Genomic DNA, 23552 nt, shown 5'->3' on the forward strand with positions numbered 1-23552 from the left:
TGTGATGGTATTAAAAAGGTAAGACCTTTAAGAAGTGATTAGGTCAGGAGGGCTCTGCCCTCATGAATGGACAAATGCTAATTTTTGCCAGTGTAGTTTGGTTATCTTGGGAGTTCAGCTCCTTTCCCCTCTGTCTCATATGCTTGTATGCCCTTCTGCCTTCTGTCTTCTGCCTTCCACCATGAGATAATACATCATGAAGTCCCTTGCCAGAGGCTGGTGTCATGCTCTTGGACTTCCCAGCCTCCAGAAGCATGAGCCAAATAAAATCCTATTGTTTATAAATTACCTAGGCTGTGATGTTCTGTTATAGCAGCAGAAAACAGATGAAGACAGAGATGTTTCTCCCATGCCCTGCAGGGCCCAGCATGTGGCCCGATAAAAGGAAGGCATGAGAAAGTATTTGGCAAATGATCAGATGAGTGAATAGGATTGCTTTATTACCAGAGAGAGGGACAGCTGAGCATCACATGGTGATAACATGACTAGCTCCTGTTTATTGAGCACACACTATGGGCCCAGTGCTCTACTAGGACCTACAGGTACATGATCCCATTTAGCCTGTGCAACAACCCCACAAGGTAAGTACTTCTATGACCCCCTTTACAAAGACATAAACTGAGGCTCAGACAGAGCAGTAACTTGCTCAAGGCACAGAGTTAAAAAGGTGGGTGCCAGGACCAGAACCCCAGGTCTCTTCAACTCCAATGGACACAGATAAACAATGGAGGCCCCATCAACAGCTCTGCCTTGAAGAGCAGAGAACAGGGCCAGGGCAGACTCCTCTAGGGACTGCAATGAAAGCCTGCTTTCCTGGACACACCAGTTTTACTCAGTCTTCATTCCGCCCCAGGAGGATGACTTTGTGACCTTGGGCAATCTCCATTCCCCTCTTCAGCCACCCCTGGTTCTCTGACCCTTGTCCCTGACCAAAGACATGTTATTATTCACATTCAGTACCTTTCCACCTCCTCCCTCTGCATGAATTCACAGAGGAAATCTGAAAATAAAATCCAGGCTGCCTGGTAGAAAGGAGACTTGGGTTTTGTCAACACAATGTGCAGTAAAAATATCTCTCTTTTAAAAGAGAGAGCGAGAAAACTTTAAAGACTCAAGATCAGTAACATGTAATTATCATCCGGTTTGGGCGGAGAGCTCTAATAGTTTCCGGAAAAACACAAGCCATGAACAAGGAGTGCGCCTTCCAAGGCAAAAGGAGATGTGGACTCCAGCAGGCAGTGGTGCCATCTTGGAAGTCTTGCGGCCTTTGAGGCCCTTTCCAGGCAGAGTAAGGAGGCACAGCAACTGCTGAATAAATAAACTCCGTGAATGGACACACCTGAAGACACAGAGGAGGTATCTTTGCTCCTTCCTTGGGGACACAATGGAATCTTGAAATGACAGAGATAGCTAGGTCTCTGCCAATATCTACTGTCCCCCATTTTAAAGTCATAGAACCCCAATTTTAGCTGAGCACATGGTGACCCACAATACGGACCATCTTTCCAGGCCTCCCTTACAGATAAGAGCCACAAGACTGACCAATGGGGTGTTAGTGGAATGTGTGTGCAACTTGTAAGATGTGTGCTTAAAGGGAGATATCTGCCCTTGTTCCCTTTCCTACTTCTTGCTGGAAGGAATGCAGATGTAATGGCTGGAGCTTGAGCAGCCATTCTAAAATGTAAGGCAAACATGAGAATGAAGGCCACAAATGGCAGACCAACAATGTAGAAGGACCCCGGGTTACCACACTAAACCTGGAATGCCTACAACTGTTTCAAGAAAAAGACACAACTTTATTGTTTTAGCCACTGGTATTTAGGCTTAAAGATAATCCTTAGGGTCAAACTCAACTTTAACAGCTCTTAAATAGAGAAGAGAAATAAAGGCAATCCAAGTATTTAAAAGTAAGACTCCCACTCAGTGGGTGACAAGCACATAGCAGATTCCTGGCTTCATCTCCAGATGTGCCATGGAATGCAAAGAAAGGTGGAAAGGTGGAACCCACCCACGTGAACTGTTTTCTTCTTTCTCTTTGTCTATTGCTCCCTTTTGTTTGTTTGGTGTCTAAAGAGATACTGTGGAGATGCATCACATTTTCTAACTTACACAAATTTTGTGAGCACATACTAAGTGTCAAAAATGCTTTTTCTTAGTATCTCTGCTTTATAGTTAAAGAAACCACGCTCACAGCTGGGAAGGAGAGCCTGCCCTGGAGAAGAGACAAGACAGAATCCTTGTCCAGGGAACTTCCCGAGGCTCTTGGTCTCTGCTGGCACGGTGGTCCCTGCTACAGACTCCTAAGAATGGCTCGGGCTCGGAGGGGCTCCATGTGGCTTCAGGATGTGGCCACGGGGACAGAAAGGGGTCATCCAAGAACAGTCTGGATGGAGACCAGCCGTGAGGGGCACCAGCCTCCTCCCTGCAGCAGAAGCCATCTTCCTAGAAGCAAGGCTGGCACCCAGGACCAAGCTAACATCCCTCAACCTGACCTGCAAGCCCTCCAGCGACCTGGGGTCAAGGCCTGAGCTGCAGAGGCCAGGGAAGGAAGGGGAGAAGCTAGCATGGGCCCTGGAGACAGGGGAAGAGACGGTTTCCCCACTGGGGAGTGGTGGGCTGTGTCAAGACCAACACCGGGAGGCCAGGCTGGAGGAGCACAAAGAACTGCCTGGAGGCTTCACAGAGAAACAGCTAGAATCTGACTCCTTCCAGGAAAGATGAGTGAAGAAACCACGATGAGTGATTGAAGAGACAGGAAGAATAAAGGATGATGCAGGACAAGGCAGGGGGAGGGGTGGGCATGTCTTGGAGCCGTGAGCCGTCAAGTCTGGAGTCCAACCGTGGGTTGGGGTCGGAGCTCCTCCCTGCAGATCAGAGGGAACTTGAAGCCAAGGGGGGCCCAAGCCCAGGTTGGTGAGTGGCATCACCTGGTGGCCAGTTCGGGCATGGCACCCCAGACACCCAAGGGACTCAGCCTTGCAGGGTTCAGCCGGTGCCCCTCCCGGAGGGCACCTTCATCATCTCCCTCAGCACCCCACCTACCCCCCCATTTAAAGAGCACTATTGTTATTTCATAGGGTGATACACGCAGTTTTCGCTTTTACGTAAGAGGAGAATAAAAGCATCCTGCAGTTTGCTGTTACTGACTTGTCCCAGACTTACTGGTTCTCCACCTGGAAGCAGGAAAAGTCACCCAGGAGCATAAAAAATCTCGCCCTCGGGCCCCAGCCCAGATGCTGGAGTTGATTAGTCTGGTCTGGCCTGGGCATTGAGACTTTTTTTTTTTTCTTCAAATCCTTAACATGCAGGCAGGGCCGAGGACCTGGGTTCCAGGTGCTCGCTCTGCAAAGACAGATCGCTTCAGGATAAACCTCCAGACCCCCTTTCCATTTGTATTTGCTGCTAAGCTGTTCCTTATGCATAAATGGGGTCTGCAAGGAGCCCAGACGTCTCTAGCCCTCCCAGCCCTCTGCAGATGAGACACAAACCCCAAGTCCAGGGACTTTCAGGGCTGAGCTCTCAACCCCCTTGGCTGCCAAGAGCTGGGGGGCCTTGTACACAGCGTTCACCTCTGTGGGCCTCAGTTCCTCCTTCTGTGATCTGGAAGAGAACAGTGGCTCCGAGTTTTTCTGAGGTCACTGGTCCTTTTGAGAATGATGTGAGCAATGGGTCCTCTCCCAGAAGCATTCCTGTGAGGTGACCACGGTGTCCATGACTACCGATGGCTCTGGGGCTCTAGCCCGACAGCTGGGCTGGATTAGCCCCTTAGGTCCTCACCTCGACCCCATAAGCTAAGTCCTTTGATTAAGTCCTTTTACACTTGGGGAAACTGAGGCACAGGGGGGTTAAATAATTTGTCCGAGGTCACACAGCCGGTAAATGGTGGAGCCAGATTTGGACCCAAGCATGCTGACCCCAGGCTTGCATTCCAAACCACTCAGCTGCCGGTTCTCACATGCTGACCCCAGGCATCTGACTCTGAAATTAATAAGCAAGTTTTACGATGAGGCTGGGAACTCCATGTCATCTGTGCACTAAGGGTGATTCACCAATGACTTCTGGGTGTTACAGATCAGGAAACACAATTGGGGAATGGACAGGACAAGCTCTGCCATGGACTCTTTGTGGCCTTGGACAAGTGATCTTGCCTTTCTAGCCTCAGTTTCCCCCCTGAGGAGAAGACAGAACTGGCCCCTATCTTGTAGACAGGTTGGAGGAGCACTTGAGATTGGAAAACGCATAGTAGGTGTTCATTAAAGAGGCTCACATGGATACACACAAGAACAATCTCAGGGCATTCACCCACCTAAATTTTCTGCCCCTAGTGTGGGCAAGGGAAATAAACTGGGAAGAAGACAAGAAAAGCCACTGAGAGCTGGGGACGGTGCCTCTGTAGCACCTGTGAGCCCCCGAGGAGGAAGTACCACAGGAACCAGGGGGGCCGGGCTTGGGGGCTTGCACCTGGAATCTCAGCACTGTGGGAGGCCAAGGCAGGGAGATCGCTTGAGCCCAGGAGTTTGAGACCAACCTGGGCAACATGATGAAACCCCATCTCTACAGAAAATACAAAAATTAGCCGGGCATGGTGGTCTAGGCCTGTGGTCCCAGCTACTAGGGAGGCTGAGAGGTGGGACGATCGCTGGAGTCCAGGAGGTGGAGGCTGCCGTGAGCCATGATCGCGCCACTGCACTCCAGCCTGGATGACAGAAACCCTGTCTCAAAAACAAACAAAAACACAGAAACCAGGAAACCAGCCCCAGCTCCTGACATCATCAGAGTGATGCCACGCCCTGACATCACCCTTCCAGGTGGTGAATGCTCTTTTTTTTTTTTTTTTTTTTTTTTTTCAATTCTCTGATGCTGATTCAGAAAATAAAAATGTAGAGGTCCAGGTGGGCTGTGCCTGGAACGGGGAAGGTGAGGGAAGTCCTCTGTCTCAAAGGCCTCTTCGGAGGACGCTCTGGTCTTGCCAAGTTTACAGCTCCTCCCTGTCAATATCAAGTCAGGGCCCCAACTCTGTCTTGCTCATCCACCCGGCTTCCACTTTTTTTTTTTCTTTCAAAAGACAAACAGAGAAGTTTCATTTTCTTTTTCTCCTGAAACCTAATCTGGCCGGCCTGGCTAGGCGTCTATTTCCGGGCTGTAAGCAGCTGACACCTGCCCGGTGGAAGCTGGCATCCCTTCCCTTGTGGGTTCAGAGCTGCAAGAAGTACCAGGCTCGGCCACTTGAGAAGCCCCAGCCTCGACCTAGCCCACCCTCTCAAGGCCACAGTGCAGAAGCCTGCACCACCTGCCAAGTCTCTCCGGCTCCTTGCAGCTGCCTTCAGCATGGCCCAGGCTTCTGCTGACCCGGACAGAGAAGGTACAGTACTTCTTCCTTCCAAGGACCAGCGGTAGCTCCCGGGATGAGATTTCCATTTCTCTTTCTTCCTGTTTTGCTTGGTCCAGATCATGATGACAATAGCAGTATCCTAAAGAATAGCAGACCAGCTGGGCGTGGTGGCTCACGCCTGTAATCCCAGCACTTTGGGAGGCGAGGTAGGTGGACTGTTTGAGCTCAGGAGTTTGACACTAGCCTGGCCAACATGGCAAAACCCCATCTCTACTAAAAATACAAAAATTAACCGGGCATGGTGGCGCATGCCTGTGATCCCAGCTACTCGGGAGGCTGAGGCTGGAGAATCACTTGAACCCGGGAGGCGGAGGTTGTAGTGAGCTGAGATGGCACCACTGCACCCCAGTGGTGTGGTGACTGAGTGAGATTCCGTCTCAGAAAAAAAAAAAAAAAAAATAGAAAGGGACAGCATAGCCATCCTCCTTCGACAGCTGACTATGCCCCAGGCACCTCGAAACATGCTTTCCAAGCATTTCCTGATGGCCTTCAGGGACAAGTGCCATGTCATTCCCATTTTATAGATAACTGAGGCCCTGAGAGGTGAAATGACACTGTGGCGAGCGCTGGTGCTAGCGTCTAAACACCCATGTCACAGTCATATCGAGAACAAAGTGGTTTGCTTTGATGAGATACGTGTGTGCCTTTGTTCCCCCTTGTTGCATTCTTTCCTCAACTAACACTTCATTCATTCTATTCCTAAAAGAGTTGCAATGAAAGCCAATAGCATATCGAATAATTGCTGTTCTCTAGGGTCTCCACTAAGCGCTGTAGACTGTAGGTGAAGTGTGGTTTTGCGGTCTGGGGGATGGGTTTGTTTTGTTTTTAATCCTCACCACAATCTTTGAAGTAGTTATTATTGTCTCCATTTCACAGAAGGGGAACCCGAAGCCGGGAGGAGGTCACATAGCTAGTGGTTGGCAGGGCTGGGAGCTCAACCCAGGAAATCAGCCAGCAGAATTTTAAAAAACCAACCCAGACTGTGCCCCTAGAGGGCTAATATCAGGGTGTGGCCCAGGAGCCGGGCTGGCCACTGAGTTCCTGTGGTGCTTCCTGTTCCGGGACTCACGGGTGCTGACAGAGGTTCCGGACTCAGCCCTCGCTGGCTTTTCTTGTCTTCTTCCCCAGTTGATTTTCCTTTTGTGACCAAATTGTTGCCTATACCTGCTCCATTTTACAATTTCCCATTTTCAGACACAGTAGCCTGGGACTCAGTGGTCGAGGCCAGCCCAGGGCCCGTGCTTGTCCTGCATCCACGCCTCTGACCCCATCTCCTCTGGGGTCCATGGAGCCAAGGCACTGGCTCCCTAGGGTCAGCCTTCCAGAATCAAAACTCTGCGGCAGGGCGCAGTGGCTCACACCTGTAATCCCAGCACTTTGGGAGGCCGAGTTGTGGGGATCACCCAAGGTCAGGAGTTCGACACCAGCCTGGCCAACAAGGGGAAACCCTGTCTCTACTAAAAATACAAAAATCAGCTGGGTGTAGTGGCACGTGCCCGTAATCCCAGCTATTTGAGAGGCTGAGGCAAGAGAATTGCTTGAACCCAGGAGGTGGATGTTGCAGTGAGCCGAGATCACACCACTGCAGCCTCAGCCTGGGCAACAAGAACAAAACTCCATCTCAAAAAAAAAAAAAAAAAACTCTGCGAGACAAGGCGAAGTCAGGTGTGAAGTCAGGCGCATGGGGGTGCTGCTGGCTGCTGGTGGGGGAGTTCAGTGGGCGCAGGAGTGGGGATTCCCAGGTCTTCTCATTGCTCTTCACCTGCACACGGCAAGCCTGTCAGCTTTGTAACCATCAGGGCGAGGCACAAACTGATTCTTCCCTCCCCTACGAGTGCTGTGACCAAGGAACCCTGGGCAAACCTGGAGAATCCTCTGAACAGGAAAGAAAGCCCAGATGACAAAGGACTAAGTCACTGTCCTGGAAGGGGAACTCAGGTCTTTCCAAGAAGGGCTCTCCAACGCACTGCCCTTGGGTTCCTTGAAGCAGAAGCTTCCTGGTGAACAGGTGGGGCCCCCGCCCACAGTGGCTCTCCCAGGCTGCTGGCTGCCAGGTGCTGCCCATACCCTGTGTCTGCCCCAGCCTCATCTCCGGGCAGGGCAGCTGGCTTTGATTTTTTAATTATTGTGTGAGCTAATGGCTTTGATTTTTAAGAGCTGCCTCAGGAGGAGCAGGGGTCATTTGGAGAATTCCTCCTTGAATCTCTTGGGGTCCTGCTTAGTTCTCATTAAACTCAGTCCAGGAAACAGCAGCACATGCCAAATGGCCAAGGAGAAGCTGCCCGGGCCCTGCCCGGGGTCTACTGGGTAAACGTCTGTCCCTAGAGACAGACACTCACTCATTCAGTCCTTTTTTTTTTTTTCCCAGAGATGGGGTCTTGCCCAGGCTGGAGTGCAGTGGTGCATGCATAGCTCACTAGCTGCAACCTCCTAGATTCAAGCAATCCTCCCATTTTAGCCTCTTGAGCATCTGGGACTACAGGCACGTGCCATCGTACCTACCTGATTTTTTTCTTTTTTTGTAGAGATGGGGGTCTCACTATGTTGCCCAGGCTGGTCTAGAACTCCTGGCCTCTAGGGGTCCTCCCATCTCAGCCTCCTGACATGCTAGGATTACAAGTGTGAGCCACCACTCCTGGCCCCATTCATTCATTCATTCACTCAGTCACTCATACATTCAACTGCCATTTCCTGAGCACCTACTCTGTGCCCAGCACTGTGCTAAATGCTGAAGGTACAACAGTGAGCCATGCAAGCACAGCGGGGGACACTAGCGGACGTTCTGCAGGGGACCCACACACAATCAGCATCCCAGCCACTCTGGGACACAGGGACAGGCTCTCCCAAGGAAGTGGCATCTGAGGAGGCCTGGAGGTTGAGTAGACATCATACAGGTTGGGGCGTGAGGGAAGGGTGTTCCTGGCAGCAGGAACAGTGTGTGCAAAGGGGCTGGGGTGAGTGGGGCTGAAGGGAGCACAGACAGGCCAGCACTTGGAGGGAAGTTGGGGGCAGGTGCAGGCCAAGCTGGGTGGTTGGCAGAGCCAGATCTGGAGGGTACCCGGCTGGAGCTGGTGGGCCAACGGGAAGCCTATCACTGCACCTAGGAGATGGTGAAGAGGAAGGGGGTGGTGCCAGCCGAAAAGAGAGGAGTGGGGGGATTCCAGAGAATCCGGGAATGGCATTTCCAGGGCTCCATGACTGGGCACTGGGGGAAAGGTCTGTTTCTGATGTCTGGTCGGTCTCTGGCTTGGATGGATATGGCGCCATGGATGGATGGTGAGCCGACAGGAAGGGATTCCCAGGGAGAATGGCGATGGGCATCAGGTACACCCAGGCAGGCGTCCCAGGCAGAACTTGCCTTTGTGCTCCCAGGTCCCCCTGCCTCCCTCTGGCTCCGTCCTTCTGCCCTCTACTCCCCTCTGCCCTGAGGACACCTGAGAGCTGAGGAACCCCACTGCCCTCTGAAACCCACACCCGGGGAGAGCACAGGCGAGGCGGCACCTCCTCTGGCCACCAGGCTGCCCAGCCAAGGCCGTTTCTGATCAGCCTGCATGCCTCTCTCTGGGCAGGGACAGCTGCTCTGCTCTTAGGGGGCATCTGCTGGGGTCCTTGCCCTTTCCTCTGCCCTGGACCCCTCTCAAAAAGGGGCCTATGTGCCTCCTGGAGCCTTCAGCCTGGGCTCAACTGTGGGGACCCGGCAGACTCAGTTCCTCTCTCTGTCCCCCGCTCGCTCCCCCAGGCCACCTTGAACAGAGGATCCTGCAGGTGCTGACAGAGGCTGGCTCCCCGGTGAAACTTGCCCAGCTGGTGAAGGAATGCCAAGCGCCCAAGAGGGAGCTTAACCAAGTCCTCTACCGAATGAAAAAGCAGCTGAAAGTCTCCCTCACAGCCCCTGCCACCTGGTGCTTGGGCGGGACTGATCCTGAAGGCGAGGGTCCTGCAGAGCTGGCCTTGCGCAGCCCTGGTAACTGCCACCCCGGGGAGGCGGGTCTGACCCAGCAGGGAGCATCCTGGCAATGGACAAGCACAGATTTGAGCCTGGGTTTGAATCTGAGCTCTGCCACCTGGGAGCTCACGGGTTTCCTCTCTGTGCCTTGGTTTCTTTTTCTGGTTGATGGAGCTCACAGCAGGGCTGCTTGGTGGGGGTTGCTGAGAGGAGGCCCTGTGTCAGGCTCAGCCCAGCCCTGCATACAGGAAGTACTAGGCAGAACACTAACAATTATAATAGAAAATCATCATGATGGAAACAGCAATGACGCGATGGTCCTAATCACAGAACACATGCAGTCCCACCAGCCCCCCTTTTCTAGCTTTACAGCCCACAGCCAGAAAGAGCTGCCATTTATCATGCACTTAAGCTGGGCACTGTTTTGGGGTTCACCCAGCCCTCACACAACCCCAGGAGGCAAAGGAGGCTGAGCCCCAGAGAAGTTAATCAGCAGGAAACCGCAGCTGCCAGGGTGCAGGCAGGATTTGAAGTCAAGTGTGTTTAACTCTGGAGTCTGAGTTTGCAATTACCGGCATTGCCACTCACCCCTAGGGAGCTGCCCACCTTTGTGGGTGGGGGCCTGGTGCGGTCTCCTGTCCCCAACCCCTCTGACCCATCTTTCTTTCTCCAGCCAAGAGGACCCAGCAATATTCAGCTACAATTCCAGAGGCCCCTGGCCCTCAGTTCAGCCAACAACGGGGTAAGTAGTTGCATGTCCCTTCAGCTCCCGGGACACAGGATCCCAATCCCCAGGAACCCCAGGCCCTCCTTGAGGGTACAAGATCTCACCAGTGTTCAGGGGCCCTGTCCCACCCACCAGGCGGCTCCCACACAGTATTCAGAGCCAAGACCCAGCCCTCACAGCGGGAGAATCTGAGTGGCTGAGCAGTGATTTCTCTAGTCAGACAATAGCTGACCCTCACCATGCACCCGCCATGCGCCAGGCCCAGTGCACAGCACTCTGTGCACATCCCCCACCCTCAGAGCACCTCTGCGGTGCATCATTATGACCCCGTTATCGTGACACCCATTTTACAGATGAGGAAACCAGGCCTCGAGGGGCCGGGTCCAGGGCCACACAGCTAGGAAGCGGTGGGGCAGATGCAAACCCCAGGATTCCTCCCTAACCACCTGGCCATCCTGCCTCCTAGAGGAAGACATCTACAGGTTTCTCAAAGACAATGGTCCCCAGAGGGCCCTGGTCATCGCCCAGGCACTGGGAATGAGGACAGCAAAAGATGTGAACCCAGACTTGTACAGGATGAAGAGCAGGCACCTTCTGGACGTGGATGAGCAGTCCAAAGCATGGACGATTTACCGCCCAGGTAGGCGCCTGGCTGCCTGCACCTGGGCTGCAGAGGGAAACCATGACACTAGCGCTTGGTCTTTGCTGGGTGCTCTGCTGAGCAGCTCACCAGAAACTGCTAGAAGCTTCTGGGGGTCCTACTGACAATTCACTGCAAGGGCTTCCAGGAGGAAGGGGTGTGCTGGCAGTATTAACCAGGGATGGCTTTTTGGAGGCGTAGCCCAAGGGCTACAGTTGCAGAAGGCCAGTAAATGGGATGGAGGTGGCCCATTCCCAGTGTTCTCAGCTCTGGGGTGCAGGGATCAGTCTGAGTTTGGGAATAGTTTTCTTTGAGCACTTTGCCCAAGTTGGCTTTAAAAGTTGGCAGAAGAGAAGGCAAGACTAGGCTCGGACCCCTACCGGGTGGAGCCCCAGGGTCAGCTTCCCCGTGAGATCCAGCAGGCACAGAGGGCCAAGATCCAATAGGTGCATGGCACTCTTAGGGGTCCTTGAAAATGTTTTAATTTTAATTTCATTTAAAATCAGAAGAATGAATACTACAATAATAATGAATATCTAAAAATGGGCCAGGCACGGTCACTCACGCCTGTAATCCTGGCACTTTGGGAGGCTGAGGCAGGCAGATCACCTCAGGTCAGGAGTGACCAGTCTGGCCAACATGGCGAAACCCTTCTCTACTAAAAATACAAAAATTAGCCAGGTGTGGTGGCGGGTGCCTGTAATCCCAGCTACTTGGGAGGCTGAGGTAAGAGAATAGCTTGAACCTAGGAGGCAGAGGTTGCACTAAGCTGAGATTGCGCCATTGCACTCCAGCCTGGGCAACAAAAGCGAAACTCTGTCTCAAAAAAAAAAAAACCAAATAAATAAATAAAATTAAATTTAAAAATCCAGTCTGGGTTATCCTTGCCCTACAATGTAATTTAAATATTTGTGTATAGGGGAAGGGCCCACAAAGGCACAGGAGCCGAGACCCCAGAGGGTGCTGATGGGCCCCACACAGTCTGGGCAGGTGCCTGCCTCGACCCCGGCGGGGCTGACTCTGCTACTCACGACGGGTGCCCGAGGGGGTCTCAGCATCCTAGGGCTGCTGTGAGAAAGGAATAACGCGTGACAGCCAAAACACTAGTGACAAATTCAAATATTTAAAATGTCATGAGAGCCCAACACAACCGATCTGGCCTGATGGGCTGCTGTCTCTCAGCCACTACTCAAGGGAGAAGGGCAATGGTGCAGGTGCTCGGGGGTCTGGGCTGTGGCTATCCCCCAGGGATAGCAGTGTGGGGCCCCTGTGGTCCTCCCAGCCAGCAATCATGGCGGCCCGGCCATGGGGCAGCAAAGGACACAGGTAGGGTCACTCACAGTGGCTATTTTCAAGCAAGGCTCCCTCTGAGGTACCTGTGGTGTCTGTTAAATACCCAGCTCTGGCCTCCCACTTGGCCCTACTGACTCAGAACGCCCAGGGTATTTTAACAAGCTCCCCAGGAGAATTTGGTGCTGCCGACTGGCATTGGGAACCCCTGACCCATAGAGAGGGGCGAAGGGATAGAGTTGAATATCATTTTGCAGAAGATTCTGGAAGAAGAGCAGAGTCGGTCTCAATTATTCACCAGCACAATCCAATCAACATGATCTGCCAGAATGGACCGAATAGCCGGATTTCCATCGCAAACTCCAAAGCCATCCAGATTGGACACGGGAACATCATTACAAGACAGACAGTCTCCAGGGAGGACGGTGAGTCACCCGAGAGAGCCCGGGGAGGGGACCTCAGTGGGGGGCCACCTGATCCACTGGGTGGGGGCAAAGGGTAGGGATGGGGAGTGGGGGGATTCAGCCCTCCAAGGGGAAAGGGTTGCTTCCAGATCCCCACAGTCCACCTTTATGGCCGTCCTGAGAATGAGGACACCCGGATCAAAGCTCTCCTGATTTCCCTGTACTCTGATACCTTCTACTTCATTTTTAAATTTAATTTAATTTTTATTTTTCTAATAAAATTTTAAAATTAAGATGGGGTATCTCTGTGTTGCGCCTGACCTTATGCCTCATTTTCAATGGGGTCCGGTGTTTTTCATGAGAAACAACTCGATTTCCTCTCCCTCCGTGGAATGCTACAGGGGAGGTTATTGTAGTACGGTATTTGTTCTGAGACACGCTACTTTCCCCCACATTTTAACAGGCTGGAAACTGGGGTGCATCTCACCACCTGTGGCATCCTAGTTTGGATGAAATGCGGTGTTGCACTTAGAGCACTTACCCTGTGCCGGGCCCGGTGGCAAGAGGGGACAGAGCCACGTGTCAGCCCAGCCTTGTCACCTGTGAGTGACAGCATCAGCCCCAAAGTCAGGACACTCCCTGTAACCTTGGGAGAACCTTTCCCCACTGTCAGCCTCAGTTTCCCCAGTTGTGAAATGAGGAACTTTGTTCTAGAATCTAGATCATGGTTTCCCTAGCTTTAATTCTCTGAGCCCCACCTTCCTGATTCTGGCCATACCCACGTCTGATTATTTAATTAATGTTGTTGAGTGGTGCACCTTTTTAAAAAGTTATTTTAAAACAATTTTATAGTATTATTTTAAGTGAAAACCATGAAAATCACCATAAAAATAAATGTTGTCCCTGGCAGTTAAAACACTGCAGGAGGCTCTGAGCCTTCGGTGTTAGCACTGAAGGAGACTTTGTCCTCATGAGGTGGGAAGGCTCGGGAGTGACTGGGAATCAGAACGAGGAGCTCATTGTTTGGGTTTGTGAGTATCCCTGCAACACCCAGTACCAGCCCCGGTCCTGAGAACCCAGGGAGCCCCAAAATGAGCTATTCCGCCAGGTCCTCTTGCTCTCTAAGCCGGAGCCTGAAGTCTTCGGCCCCCAGTTCGATGGTGTCTAGGAAGAATTCAGAGGACAGGAATGTGTGTGGTAGTGAGGGGAGGGAAGAAGCCTGCAGTAATCTCCAGTCAGGCTGTGCCACTGTTCCCTGCCAGGTTCCACCGGTCCCTGCCACCTCCCTTCAATGGCACCAGGTGATTCCTCAACTCGGAGGATCCTGCTTAATCCCTGGGGCCCCCAGGACATCCACATGGAGCGGTCCATACTCAAACGGGTGCAGCTGGGACACAGCAATGAGATGAGGCTTCACGGCGTCCCATCCAAGGGCCCTGCCCACAGCCCTCCTGGCAGCCCCCCAGGTAACTGGCATCTAGAGGCCAGACCCAACCCTGCCACCCCGTGGGTCCTCACTGGAAGGAACTGGAGCCAGAATCTTTGTGGGGAGAGAAGCATGATGGGAAATTCCTTTCCTTCCACAAGGTGGCTGAACCAGAGTAGAGCAGGTGGGGCTTTTAAAGCTAGCACTCTAGGCTGGGCACGGGGGCTCACACCTGAAATCTTAGCACTTTGGGAAGCCAAAGTGGGTGGATCACCTGAGGTCAGGAGTTCGAGACCAACCTGACCAATATGGTGAAACCCTGTCTCTACCAAAAATACACACACAAAAAATTAACTGGGCATGGTGGCATGTGCCTGTAGTCCTAGCCACTCGGAAGGCTGAGGTAGGAGAACTGCTTGAACCTGGGAGGCGGAGGTTGCAGTAAACGGAGATCCAGTCTGGGTGACAGAGTGAGACTCCATCTCAATAAATAAATAAATAAAATAAAGCTAGCACTCTGGATCCCCTTCCCCTACGACTGACTGCAGGAAACCTCAGTTTCCTCATTTGTAAAATGGACAGAGAAGCAGAGGCTGAGCCAGCTGGAGCAGGGTGGCGGTTTGAGACTGCAATGGTGTTTAGGGAGGATGGAAGACAGGTGCCCTACTAGGTGCTGTGGCTGCAGTGACCAGAGGGCCGCGGGCAGAGGCCTCCCCCGCACTGGGAATGCAGAGATGGGCTGGGGGAGAGAACCAGCAGAGAAGCCAGAGAGGGAGGAGGAAAGCAGAGGCCCTGGGAAAGGTGTCTCCAGAGAGAGGCCAGGCTGGCGGGGCCAAGGAAGCATCTGTGGGGTTCAGGGACAGGGGTCGTGGTAACATTGCGGGGGTGGTTTCTGGGAACCAGGGAGCAGAAGGGGTCTGGGGAGTGGTGGAGGCGAGACTCAGTGTGGATGATTCTTCAGAAGTTTGGGTGGGAAAGGGCAGAGCCAGATGGCAGGGGCTGGGGCCAGGCTGGGACCCCCCATAAGATTTCAACCAAAAGTGGGGGCCAGTGTTCCAGTGCAGTGGGAAGTAGGAAGCAGAGGAGAGAGGAGCTGAATCCCAGAGGAAGACACTGACGTCCAGATCAGCTGGGCGGGATCAGTGGGGCAGACCCACTGCGGGATCAGTGGGGCAGAAAGACGCTTCCCAGACAGCGCAACAGCACGAGCAGAGGTGTGGCGGGCGGAGGTGTGGCGGGCGCGGGTGTGGCCGGCAGGCACAGGCTGTGCGCCTGGGATGGTGTGGGCCACTGGTGGGAGGTCTGGGGAGGAGGGTGAGCCAGGCTGGGGGTCAGGGTTCCCGGCCACTGTCCAGCTGCTCCTGGCTCCAGGCCTCTCTCCCTTTGACCCACAGTCTCTGCCACTGCTGCCGGCCCAGAAGCTTCGTTTGAAGCAAGAATGCCCAGTCCGGGAACTCACCCCGAGGGGGACGCCGCCCAGAGAATCCACATGAAATCGTGCTTTCTCAAGGATGCCACCATCGGCAACAGCAACAAAATGTCTATCAGCCCAGGGGTGGCTGGCCCAGGAGGAGTCGCAGGGTCTGGAGAAGGGGAGCCAGGGGAGGACGCAGGTGAGCTGGGGGGCAGAGTGGACCCCTGTGTGTTCTCTCTCTCTCCCCACCTTCCACTCATTCATTCATTCTCATGGATCGTTCGCTAATCTCTGGTTTCCCGGAGTCTGGAGGCAGCGCCCACCCATAGCGAGAAGCAGCAGCTCTGGAGTCACAGCTTCGAGGCTCCGTCCTCCTAGTGGAGGGACCACCCAAGTCACTTCATCCAGGAGCCTCTGTCTCCTTAACTGTCAAGTGGGATGGCAAGAATAGCCTGAAGCAACTCCTACAGTGGTTGCAAGACTGGGGTAAAATCTGAAGGCGGAGCTCAGCCCTGCACCAGCCCTGCCAGCATTCAGGAGATAGGAGTGTTATTGTCTCATCATTGTTGTCATGATTGTTTTGGGCCCAAGAGAGGTGCTGGGTTGCCATGCAAATGAGGTTCTGCATCAGGGCACAGGCTGACCTGCCGCAGTGGAGATGCCACATGTGGCAGCCCCGCCTACTTGAAGCCCAAGTCTCATGTCCGGGCGAGGGTAGCAGATCAGGGTTTCTTTTACCTCTGTGCTGAGTCGTCCCTTGGGCTCCGTCCTCGTCTGTGGGGTTGAACTTAGCACCAGCAAACAGAGGGGCAAGAGAGGGTACAGAGAGCAGCTGTTGTCTTTGACCAAGCCCACCCACTGCATCTGTGCTGTTCTGAGGGCCTGCACTTAGCCACGGGGGGCCTGGGAAGTGCCGCCTGTGTCAAGGCAGTCTAAGCCCAGCAAGAGACTCAGGGGAGGGGGCTCCACTGCCAACAGGAAGAGGGGAGAGGGGAAACCAGTGCGGTTCACCGCCCCAGCCACAGTTCAGTCCCTGGAAGCTGCACAGGCTGGTTGCAGAGCCTGAGGATCCCAACTCTGCAGAAGGGAGCTCGGGGCCTTGGGTGGGGGCAGCTGGAGAGTCAGGCAGGTCCACGCAAGGTGGGGAGGGCCAGGGCGGGTGTACTTGGTGGGTGGAACCGTGTGGACAATGGCCTGGAGGTGAGGACATGACAGTGTGGGAACCCATAGGGGTTGTGACCTGAGCGTGGAGAGCAGAGCCAGGGCCTGGCTCCAGGCTGCAGCTGATGCTAAGGCAATTGGGAGCCACGGCGGCCCTTGAGCAGGAGAGGGGCAGGATGAGATTTTTGCCTCCCATGTGAAGAAAGAATTAGAAGGAGGATTTCCGCTCCTACCCTTTTGGGATCTGGAATAAGGGATCACACCCAATCCCACCAGTGGGGAGAAAATGTGGATTCATGGAATCTGGAGGATTGGCCGGCATCTACCCTCCAGTGCCTGAAGGCCCAGGGCATGCATGTCCTGGAAGTCCAGAGGGCCTCCTCACCCCAAGGGCCGTGTCCTTGCTGTCCCAGCATACTGAGGACACCCTGGCCCCACGTGTCTTCAAACTCTCCCTCCAGGACCCCTAGGAGCCCCATGCACACGTGACACCTGTGGAATGGGGACCGGGAGCGCATTCCTCAGGACCCAGGCCATGAGCATCTGGGAGCACGGACTCCCTTCCAGCAGCAAAGGGTGTCTCTGAAACCTCCAAGGCCACTGGGAACCACTAGGAGGGCATGTGCCACCAGCCCTCCATCCCCCATCCGGCTTAGGACCCCATAGCACGGGCCGTCTGCAGAGCCCTGGGGGTCTCAAGCCAGACCGTTGAAGACTCCTCTTTCTGGAAAGAACACAGCTCTGTGTTTTTAAAAAATGGCCACACTTCTGGGCATGGTGGCTCACGCCTATAATCCCAGCACTTTGGGAGGCCAAGGCGGGTGGATCACAAGATCAGGAGATCAAGACCATCCTGGCTAACATGGTGAAACTCCGTCTCTACTAAAAAATACAAAAAATTAGCCGGCCATGGTGGTGGGCACCTGTAGTCCCAGCTACTTGGGAGGCTGAGGCAGGAGAATGGCGTGAACCTGGGAGGCGGAGCTTGCAGTGAGCCGAGATCACGCCACTGCACTCCAGCCTGGGTGACAGAACGAGACTCTGTCTCAAAAAAAAAAAAAAAATGGCCACACTCCCAGATTTGTCCTGCAACATCCTGACATTCTTCCCTGAGGTTCCAGCAGAGGAGCCAATGACATCTTTGCCTCTTGCCCTGACCCACCCACCTCTCTTTGTCCCCAAGAGACATCAATAGGCATAGCTCAGAGATACTATGGGTGAGACCACCCCAATAAAGCAAGTCATGCAAATTTTTGATTTCCCAGTGCACATACAAGTTATATTCACACGATGCTCTAGTCTATTAGGTGTGCACTCAATCACGTTATATCTAAAAAACGATATACATACCTTAATTTTAAAATACTTTATTGCTAAAAATGCTAACCATCACCTGTCTTCTGCCAGTCATCATCTCTATGCTGGTGGAGGTCTTGCCTACTGACTGATCAGGGTGGCAGTTGCTGAAGGTGGAGGCAGCTGTGGCAATTTCTTAAAATAAAGCAACAATGAAGTTCGCTGCAGCAATGGATTCTTCTTTCATGAAAGCTTTCTCTGTAGCATGCAATGCTGTTTGATGGCATTTTACTCATACTAGAACTTCTTTCAAAAATGCAACCAAGACTCCCCAACCCTGCTGCTGTTTTACCAACTAGGTTTATATAACAGTCTAAATCCTTTGTTGTCATTTCAACAATGTTCGCAGTATCTTCACCAGGAATAGATCCCATCTCAAGAAACCACTTTCTTTGCTCATCCGTAAGAAGCAACTCATCTGTTCAAGCTTTCTCATGAGATCGTAGCAATTCAGTCCCATCTTCATATTCCACTTCTAATTCGAGTTTTCCTGCTATTTCCACCACATCTGCAGTTGCTGCCTTCACTGAAGTCTTAAACCCCTCAAAGTCGTTCATGAAAGTTGGAATCAACTTCTTCCAGACTCCTGTGAATGTCGATAGTTTGACCTCCTCCCGTGAATCACAAATGTTCTTAATGGCATGTAGATTGGTGATCTTTTCCAGAAGATTTTCAACTTACTTTGCCCAGATCCATCTGAGGAATCACTCTGCATTGCACTTATGCCCTTATAAAATGTATTTATTGAAGAATAAGAAGTGAATGTTGAAGTTACTCTTTAATCCATAGGCTGCAGAATGGATGCTGTGCTAGCAGGCATGAAAACAATGTTAATCTTTTTTACATCTCCATCAGAGCCCTTGGATGAACATGTGCATTGTCAACGAGCAGAAAAAGAAATCAAAAACAAAAACAAAAAACATTTTTTTTCTGGCCCTCAACCCAGGATCCTGAACACCCAGCTACTGTGGTGTGGACAATGAGCAGTAAAATGTTCAAAGGAATTTTTTTCTTCTAAGCAGTAAGTCTCAATGCGAGGCTTAAAATATTCAGTAAACCATGCTATAAACGGGTGCTGTCATCTAGCTTTGTTGCTTCATTCATAGAACACAGGCAGAGTCGATTTAGCATCATTCTTAAGGGCCCTAGAATTTCCAAAATGGTCATTGAGGAGAGGCTTCAGCTGAAAGTCACCAGCTACATTAGTCTTCAACAAGAAAGCCTGTCCCCTTTGAAGCTTTGAAGCCAGGCATTGACATCTCCTTTCGAGCTATGAAAGTTCTAGACAACATCTTTTTTCAATAGAAGGCTGTTTCATCTACATTGAGAACCTGCTTGTCGTGTAGTCACGCTCATCAATGATCTTGGCTAGAGCTTCCGGGTAACCTGCTGCAGCAGCTTCTCCATCAGCACTTGCTGCTTCACCTTGCACTTGCATGTTATGGGGATGGCTTCTTTCCTTAAACCTCATGAACCAACCTCTGCTCACTTCCAACTTTTCTTCTGCAGCTTCCTCACCTCTCTCAGCCTTTAGAATTGAATAGAGCAAGGGCCTTGCCCTAGACGAGGCTTAGGCTTAAGAGACTGTGGTAGCTGGCTCGATCCTCTATCCAGACCACTAAAACTTTCTCCACACTAGCCACAAGGCTGGTTCACTTTCTCATCACTCATGTGTTTGCTGAAGTAGCACTTTTAATATCCTTCAAGACCTTTTCCTTTGTCTTCACAATTTGGCTAACTTTTGACCTAGCTTTCAACTTGTCTTAGCTTTGGACATGCCTCCCTCACCAAGCGTAATCATTTCTCACTTTTGATTTAAAGTGAGAGACGTGCAACTCTTCCTTTCACTTTAGCACATAGAGTCCATTTGGGGTTATTTATTTATTTATTTTTATTTTTTTTTGAGATGGAGTTTTGCTCTTGTTGTCTAGGCTGGAGTGCAATGGCACAATCTAGGCTCACTGCAACCTCCACCTCCCAGGTTCAAGGGATTCTTTTGCCTCAGCCTCCTGGGTAGCTGTGATTACAGACCTGCACCACCACGCCTGGCTAACTTTGTATTTTTAGTAGAGACGGGGTTTCTCCATGTAGGTCAGGCTGGTCTCGAACTTCCAACCTCAGGTGATCCGCCCGCCTCAGCCTCCCAAAGTGTTGGGATTCCAGGCGTGACCCATGGCGCCTGGCCCATTGTAGGGTTATGAATTTTCCTAATTTCAATATTGTTGCATCTCAAGGAATAGGGAGGCCTGAGGAGAGGGAGAGAGAGGAGGAGACGGCCGATCAGTGACAGGTCAGAACACACAGATTTATTAATTAACTTCATCATCTTATACAGGTGATATTTGTGGCACCCCAAAGCAAAGCAATTATAACAGCAACATCAAAGATCACTGGTCACAGATCACCATAACACATATAATCAAAATGAAAAAGTGTGAAATATCGTGAGGATTACCAAAATGTGACGCAGAGACAGGAAGTGAGCATATGCTGCTGGAAAAATTGACACTGATAGACTCGCTTCACGCAGGGTGCCACAAACCTTCAACTCGTGAAAAATAAATGCAATATCTATGAAGTGTAATAAACCAAAGTACAATAAGGTAAAGTGCGATAAAATGAGTCTGCCTGTCACTTCCTCCTTGAGTGGCGAGCGGGACCTTATCCTGAGATGTGTAAGGCCTGGAATGGTTTTTTGTTTTGTTTTGTTTGAGGAAACTGCTAACCAGAGACTGTCAGTGTCAGAGCACGTAGAGCCGTCTTTTGGGGTCCCTGGGGGGAGTGGGAGAGCCCTGGGATGGGGGCTTTCTGGTGTTATTTCTGCTCCTCCATCTCACTGCTGTGAAACTAGAACAGGACTGGCTACATGATCTGGGGGCCCAGTGCAAAGTGAAAAGGTGGGGCTCCCTGTTCAAGACTCAGTACAAATCTCAAGACAGTACAACAAAGGCTCAAGCTGAGCTCGAAATCCTTCCAAGAGTGGGTCCCTGTGGAAATGCCCAGGCCACGTGCCCACGAAGCTCACCCCCCATCTTCTCTTCCCCAGGTCCTCGTCCGGCAGACACACAATCCAGAAGTCACTTTCCTCGAGACATTGGTCAGCCTGTCACTCACAGCCACTCGAAGCTCACCTCCGAGCTGGAAGCTATGACTCTTGGAAACAGGAGTCACAAAGCTGCAGAAGGCAGCCACTATGTGGATGAAGCCTCATGCGAGGGGAGTTGGTGGGGAGGTGGGATTTAGTGCACAGCCTCACGTGGGGCTTGGACACAGGCTGGGAGGGGGCGCATGCTAGGGAAACTAGCCTGCTGCTCTCTGCATTCCTTAGCGTCTTGTTCGACGTGCTTGCTTGCAGACATAACCTGCATGCGTCAGTTTTGGGGGGATGGACCTGGCATGGGGATGGGTTCAGGCCAGGTCTTTTGATGGCCAGGAGCAGATGACAGGGAGTTGCCTTGGGGAACCTTTGGTGTGCCGAGAGGAGGTGGGTAGATGGGAGTGGAGCTTGGTCTCCCAGGCCCAGGGGACTCTCTCCACTCTTTCCTGGGCTCGGGGCATCTGCCTGGAGTTACCCTCCATCATGGCTACCTGCTGTGGTTTGAATGTTGGAGTCCCAACAAAATTCATAACAAAACATAATCCCAGCTGGGGGCAGTGGCTCACGCCTGTAATCCCAGCACTTTGGGAGGCCGAGGGGGGCGGATCAGGAGGTCAGGAGATCGAGACCAGCCTTACCAACATGGTGAAACCCCGTCTCTACTAAAAAAAATACAAAAAATTAGCCGGGCGTTGTGGCGGGCGCCTGTAGTCCCAGCTACTCCGGAGGCTGAGGCAGGAGAATGGCATGAACGCGGGAGGCGGAGCTTGCAGTGAGCGGAGATTGCGCCACTGCACTCCAGGCTGGGCGACAGAGAGAGACTCCGTCTCAAAAAAAAAAAAAAAATAAATAAATAATAAACAAACCCTAATCCCCAGTGCAGTGGTATGAAGAGGTGGGGCCTTTTGGAGGGGATGGAGTCAGGAGGGCGAGTGGGATTAGCGCTCCCATGAAAGGGCTTGAGGGAGTCTGTTAGTCCCACTTGCCTGTGGGCCATGTGAGGATGCAGTAAAAAAGTGCCATCGTTAAAGCCGAGACCAACCCCTCATCAGACACTGACTCTGCTGGCACCTTGATCTTGGCCTTCCCAGACCCCAAAACTGTAAGCAATAAATTCCTGTTGTTTATAAATTACCCAGGGTGAGGCATTTTATTATAGCAGCCTGAGCCAACTGAAACACTGCCCCACTCTCTTCTCACTTGAGATCTGACTTCCTCAAGGCCCATCATGGCCACCTGACCTCCTTATAACCCGACCTTTCTAGAATCTTCTCTCCTCAGCCTTGATCTCTCAGGATTTTTTAGCTGGACTCCCAAAGAGAAAATTCTTTCCCACCCCGACCCTGGGTCACCAGGCCCTGGTGGAAGTCATTGGCTGACCCATGGGTCAGGTGACCTCTTCTGGCCAATCAGCAGGGAGTGCTTGTGGATTAGCCCATTTTCACGCTGCTGATAAAGATATACCCAAGACAGGGTAATTTATAGGGAAAAAGAAGTTTAATGGACTCACAATTCCACGTGGCTGGGGAGGCCTCACAATCACTGTGGAAGGCGAAAGGCAAGTCTTACATGGCAGCAGGCAAGAGAGAGAATGAGAGCCAAGGGAAAGCGGCTTCCCTTATCAAGCCATCAGATCTCATAAGACTTACTTCACTACCATGAGAACAGTATGGGGGAAACCATCCCCATGATTCAATTATCTCCTGCTGGGTCCCTCCCACAACACAAGGGAATTATGGGAGCTACAGTTCAAATGAGATTTAGGCGAGGACACAACCAAACCATGTCAGCTTGTTATTTACCACCCCGCTAGGGGCTAAGTTCCCGTAGAAGGGTTATGGGCTCTGCAACATTTCCTGAACCACGGGGTGGGGTGGGTAGTGGAGGGATTTGGTGGGGCATGGTGGGAGGAAGATGGAGAGGGATAGAGGGAGGTGGTGATCAGCTGGGCAGGGCGATTGTGGAACAAGGACTGTGTCCTTCCTTCAATGTGCACATAGGCACACACATGCACACACACGTGTACACACACACATGCACACACACGTGTACACACACACATGCACACACACGTGTACACACACACATGCACACACACGTGTACACACACACATGCACACACACAGGCACTCTGCTGCCCCCAACTCCAATGCCACACCCAGTCCTCAAGTAGGCGTTTGTCACACTCCACTGTGTCTCCTTCACTGGCCTTGGCATCTGACACCCAAAAGCTGATGCCCCCTGGGGCTAATGTCTACCTTGTCGGGGAGGGGCTGGCTCATCACAGGGCCTCAGTAAAAACAGTTATTGAACAAATTCATATCTCCTTGCCCAGCTCAACTGGGAGGATCTTTAGGGCAGATGCTTTGACATATTAGTCAGAACCTAGACTGATATATAGAACTTACAGTTCATCCCTTAAAGGGGATTCGTAAGACATTGTTTGAGCTCCTAGATCCAGTCATTCCTGAAGCAGAACCTATCCTAGCACTTACCCGTTAGAAGAACTGAGATGTCCCCTTAGTGCTGAAGCTGGCTCCACTGGGGTTTCCATTTCTGAAGGGCAGCTGCCCCCTCACCTCCCCTACCCACTCCTCTTAGCTCACTGCTACTCAACCTGAGGCATGACCTTACTGGGAGATTTCAGAGCTCACAGCCTAGCTGGATGCCTCCTGTCTGCTCCTGAATCCTCCTCTGCT

The 23552-nt window shown here is 52.1% G+C and overlaps 1 protein-coding gene across 4 annotated transcripts; it reads left to right on the plus strand.

The window, feature by feature from the left end:
* Positions 1-5044: 5044 nt before the first annotated feature.
* ZBP1 (Z-DNA binding protein 1) lies at positions 5045-21720 on the plus strand. Of its 4 annotated transcripts, none has more exons than XM_004090058.3 (8): positions 5156-5362; positions 9132-9356; positions 10012-10080; positions 10532-10705; positions 12253-12420; positions 13662-13865; positions 15220-15438; positions 20803-21720. In XM_004090058.3, exons 1-8 carry the CDS (start codon positions 5329-5331, stop codon positions 20997-20999), a joined length of 1290 nt encoding a protein of 429 aa, XP_004090106.1. In that variant the 5' UTR covers positions 5156-5328; the 3' UTR covers positions 21000-21720. The 4 variants fall into 4 exon arrangements, 3 of the variants coding, with proteins under 3 accessions (XP_030681657.1, XP_004090106.1, XP_030681656.1); XR_004032992.1 differs by lacking the exon at positions 9132-9356 and adding an exon at positions 18271-18777 and having other exon boundaries at positions 5203-5362; positions 20803-21718; XM_030825796.1 differs by having other exon boundaries at positions 5203-5362; positions 12256-12420; positions 20803-21718.
* Positions 21721-23552: the final 1832 nt, after the last annotated feature.

The sequence above is a fragment of the Nomascus leucogenys genome, chromosome 13 (assembly GCF_006542625.1).
Source record: "Nomascus leucogenys isolate Asia chromosome 13, Asia_NLE_v1, whole genome shotgun sequence".
NCBI lineage: Eukaryota > Metazoa > Chordata > Mammalia > Primates > Hylobatidae > Nomascus > Nomascus leucogenys.

Coding starts and splice junctions, on each gene's coding strand:
- ZBP1 (XM_004090058.3), top strand. CDS start 5,329: ATGGCCCAGGCTTCTGCTGACCCGGACAGAGAAG. Junction 12,421..13,661: donor GACAGTCTCCAGGGAGGACG/GTGAGTCACCCG, acceptor GTTCCCTGCCAG/GTTCCACCGGTCCCTGCCAC. Junction 13,866..15,219: donor CCCTCCTGGCAGCCCCCCAG/GTAACTGGCATC, acceptor TTTGACCCACAG/TCTCTGCCACTGCTGCCGGC.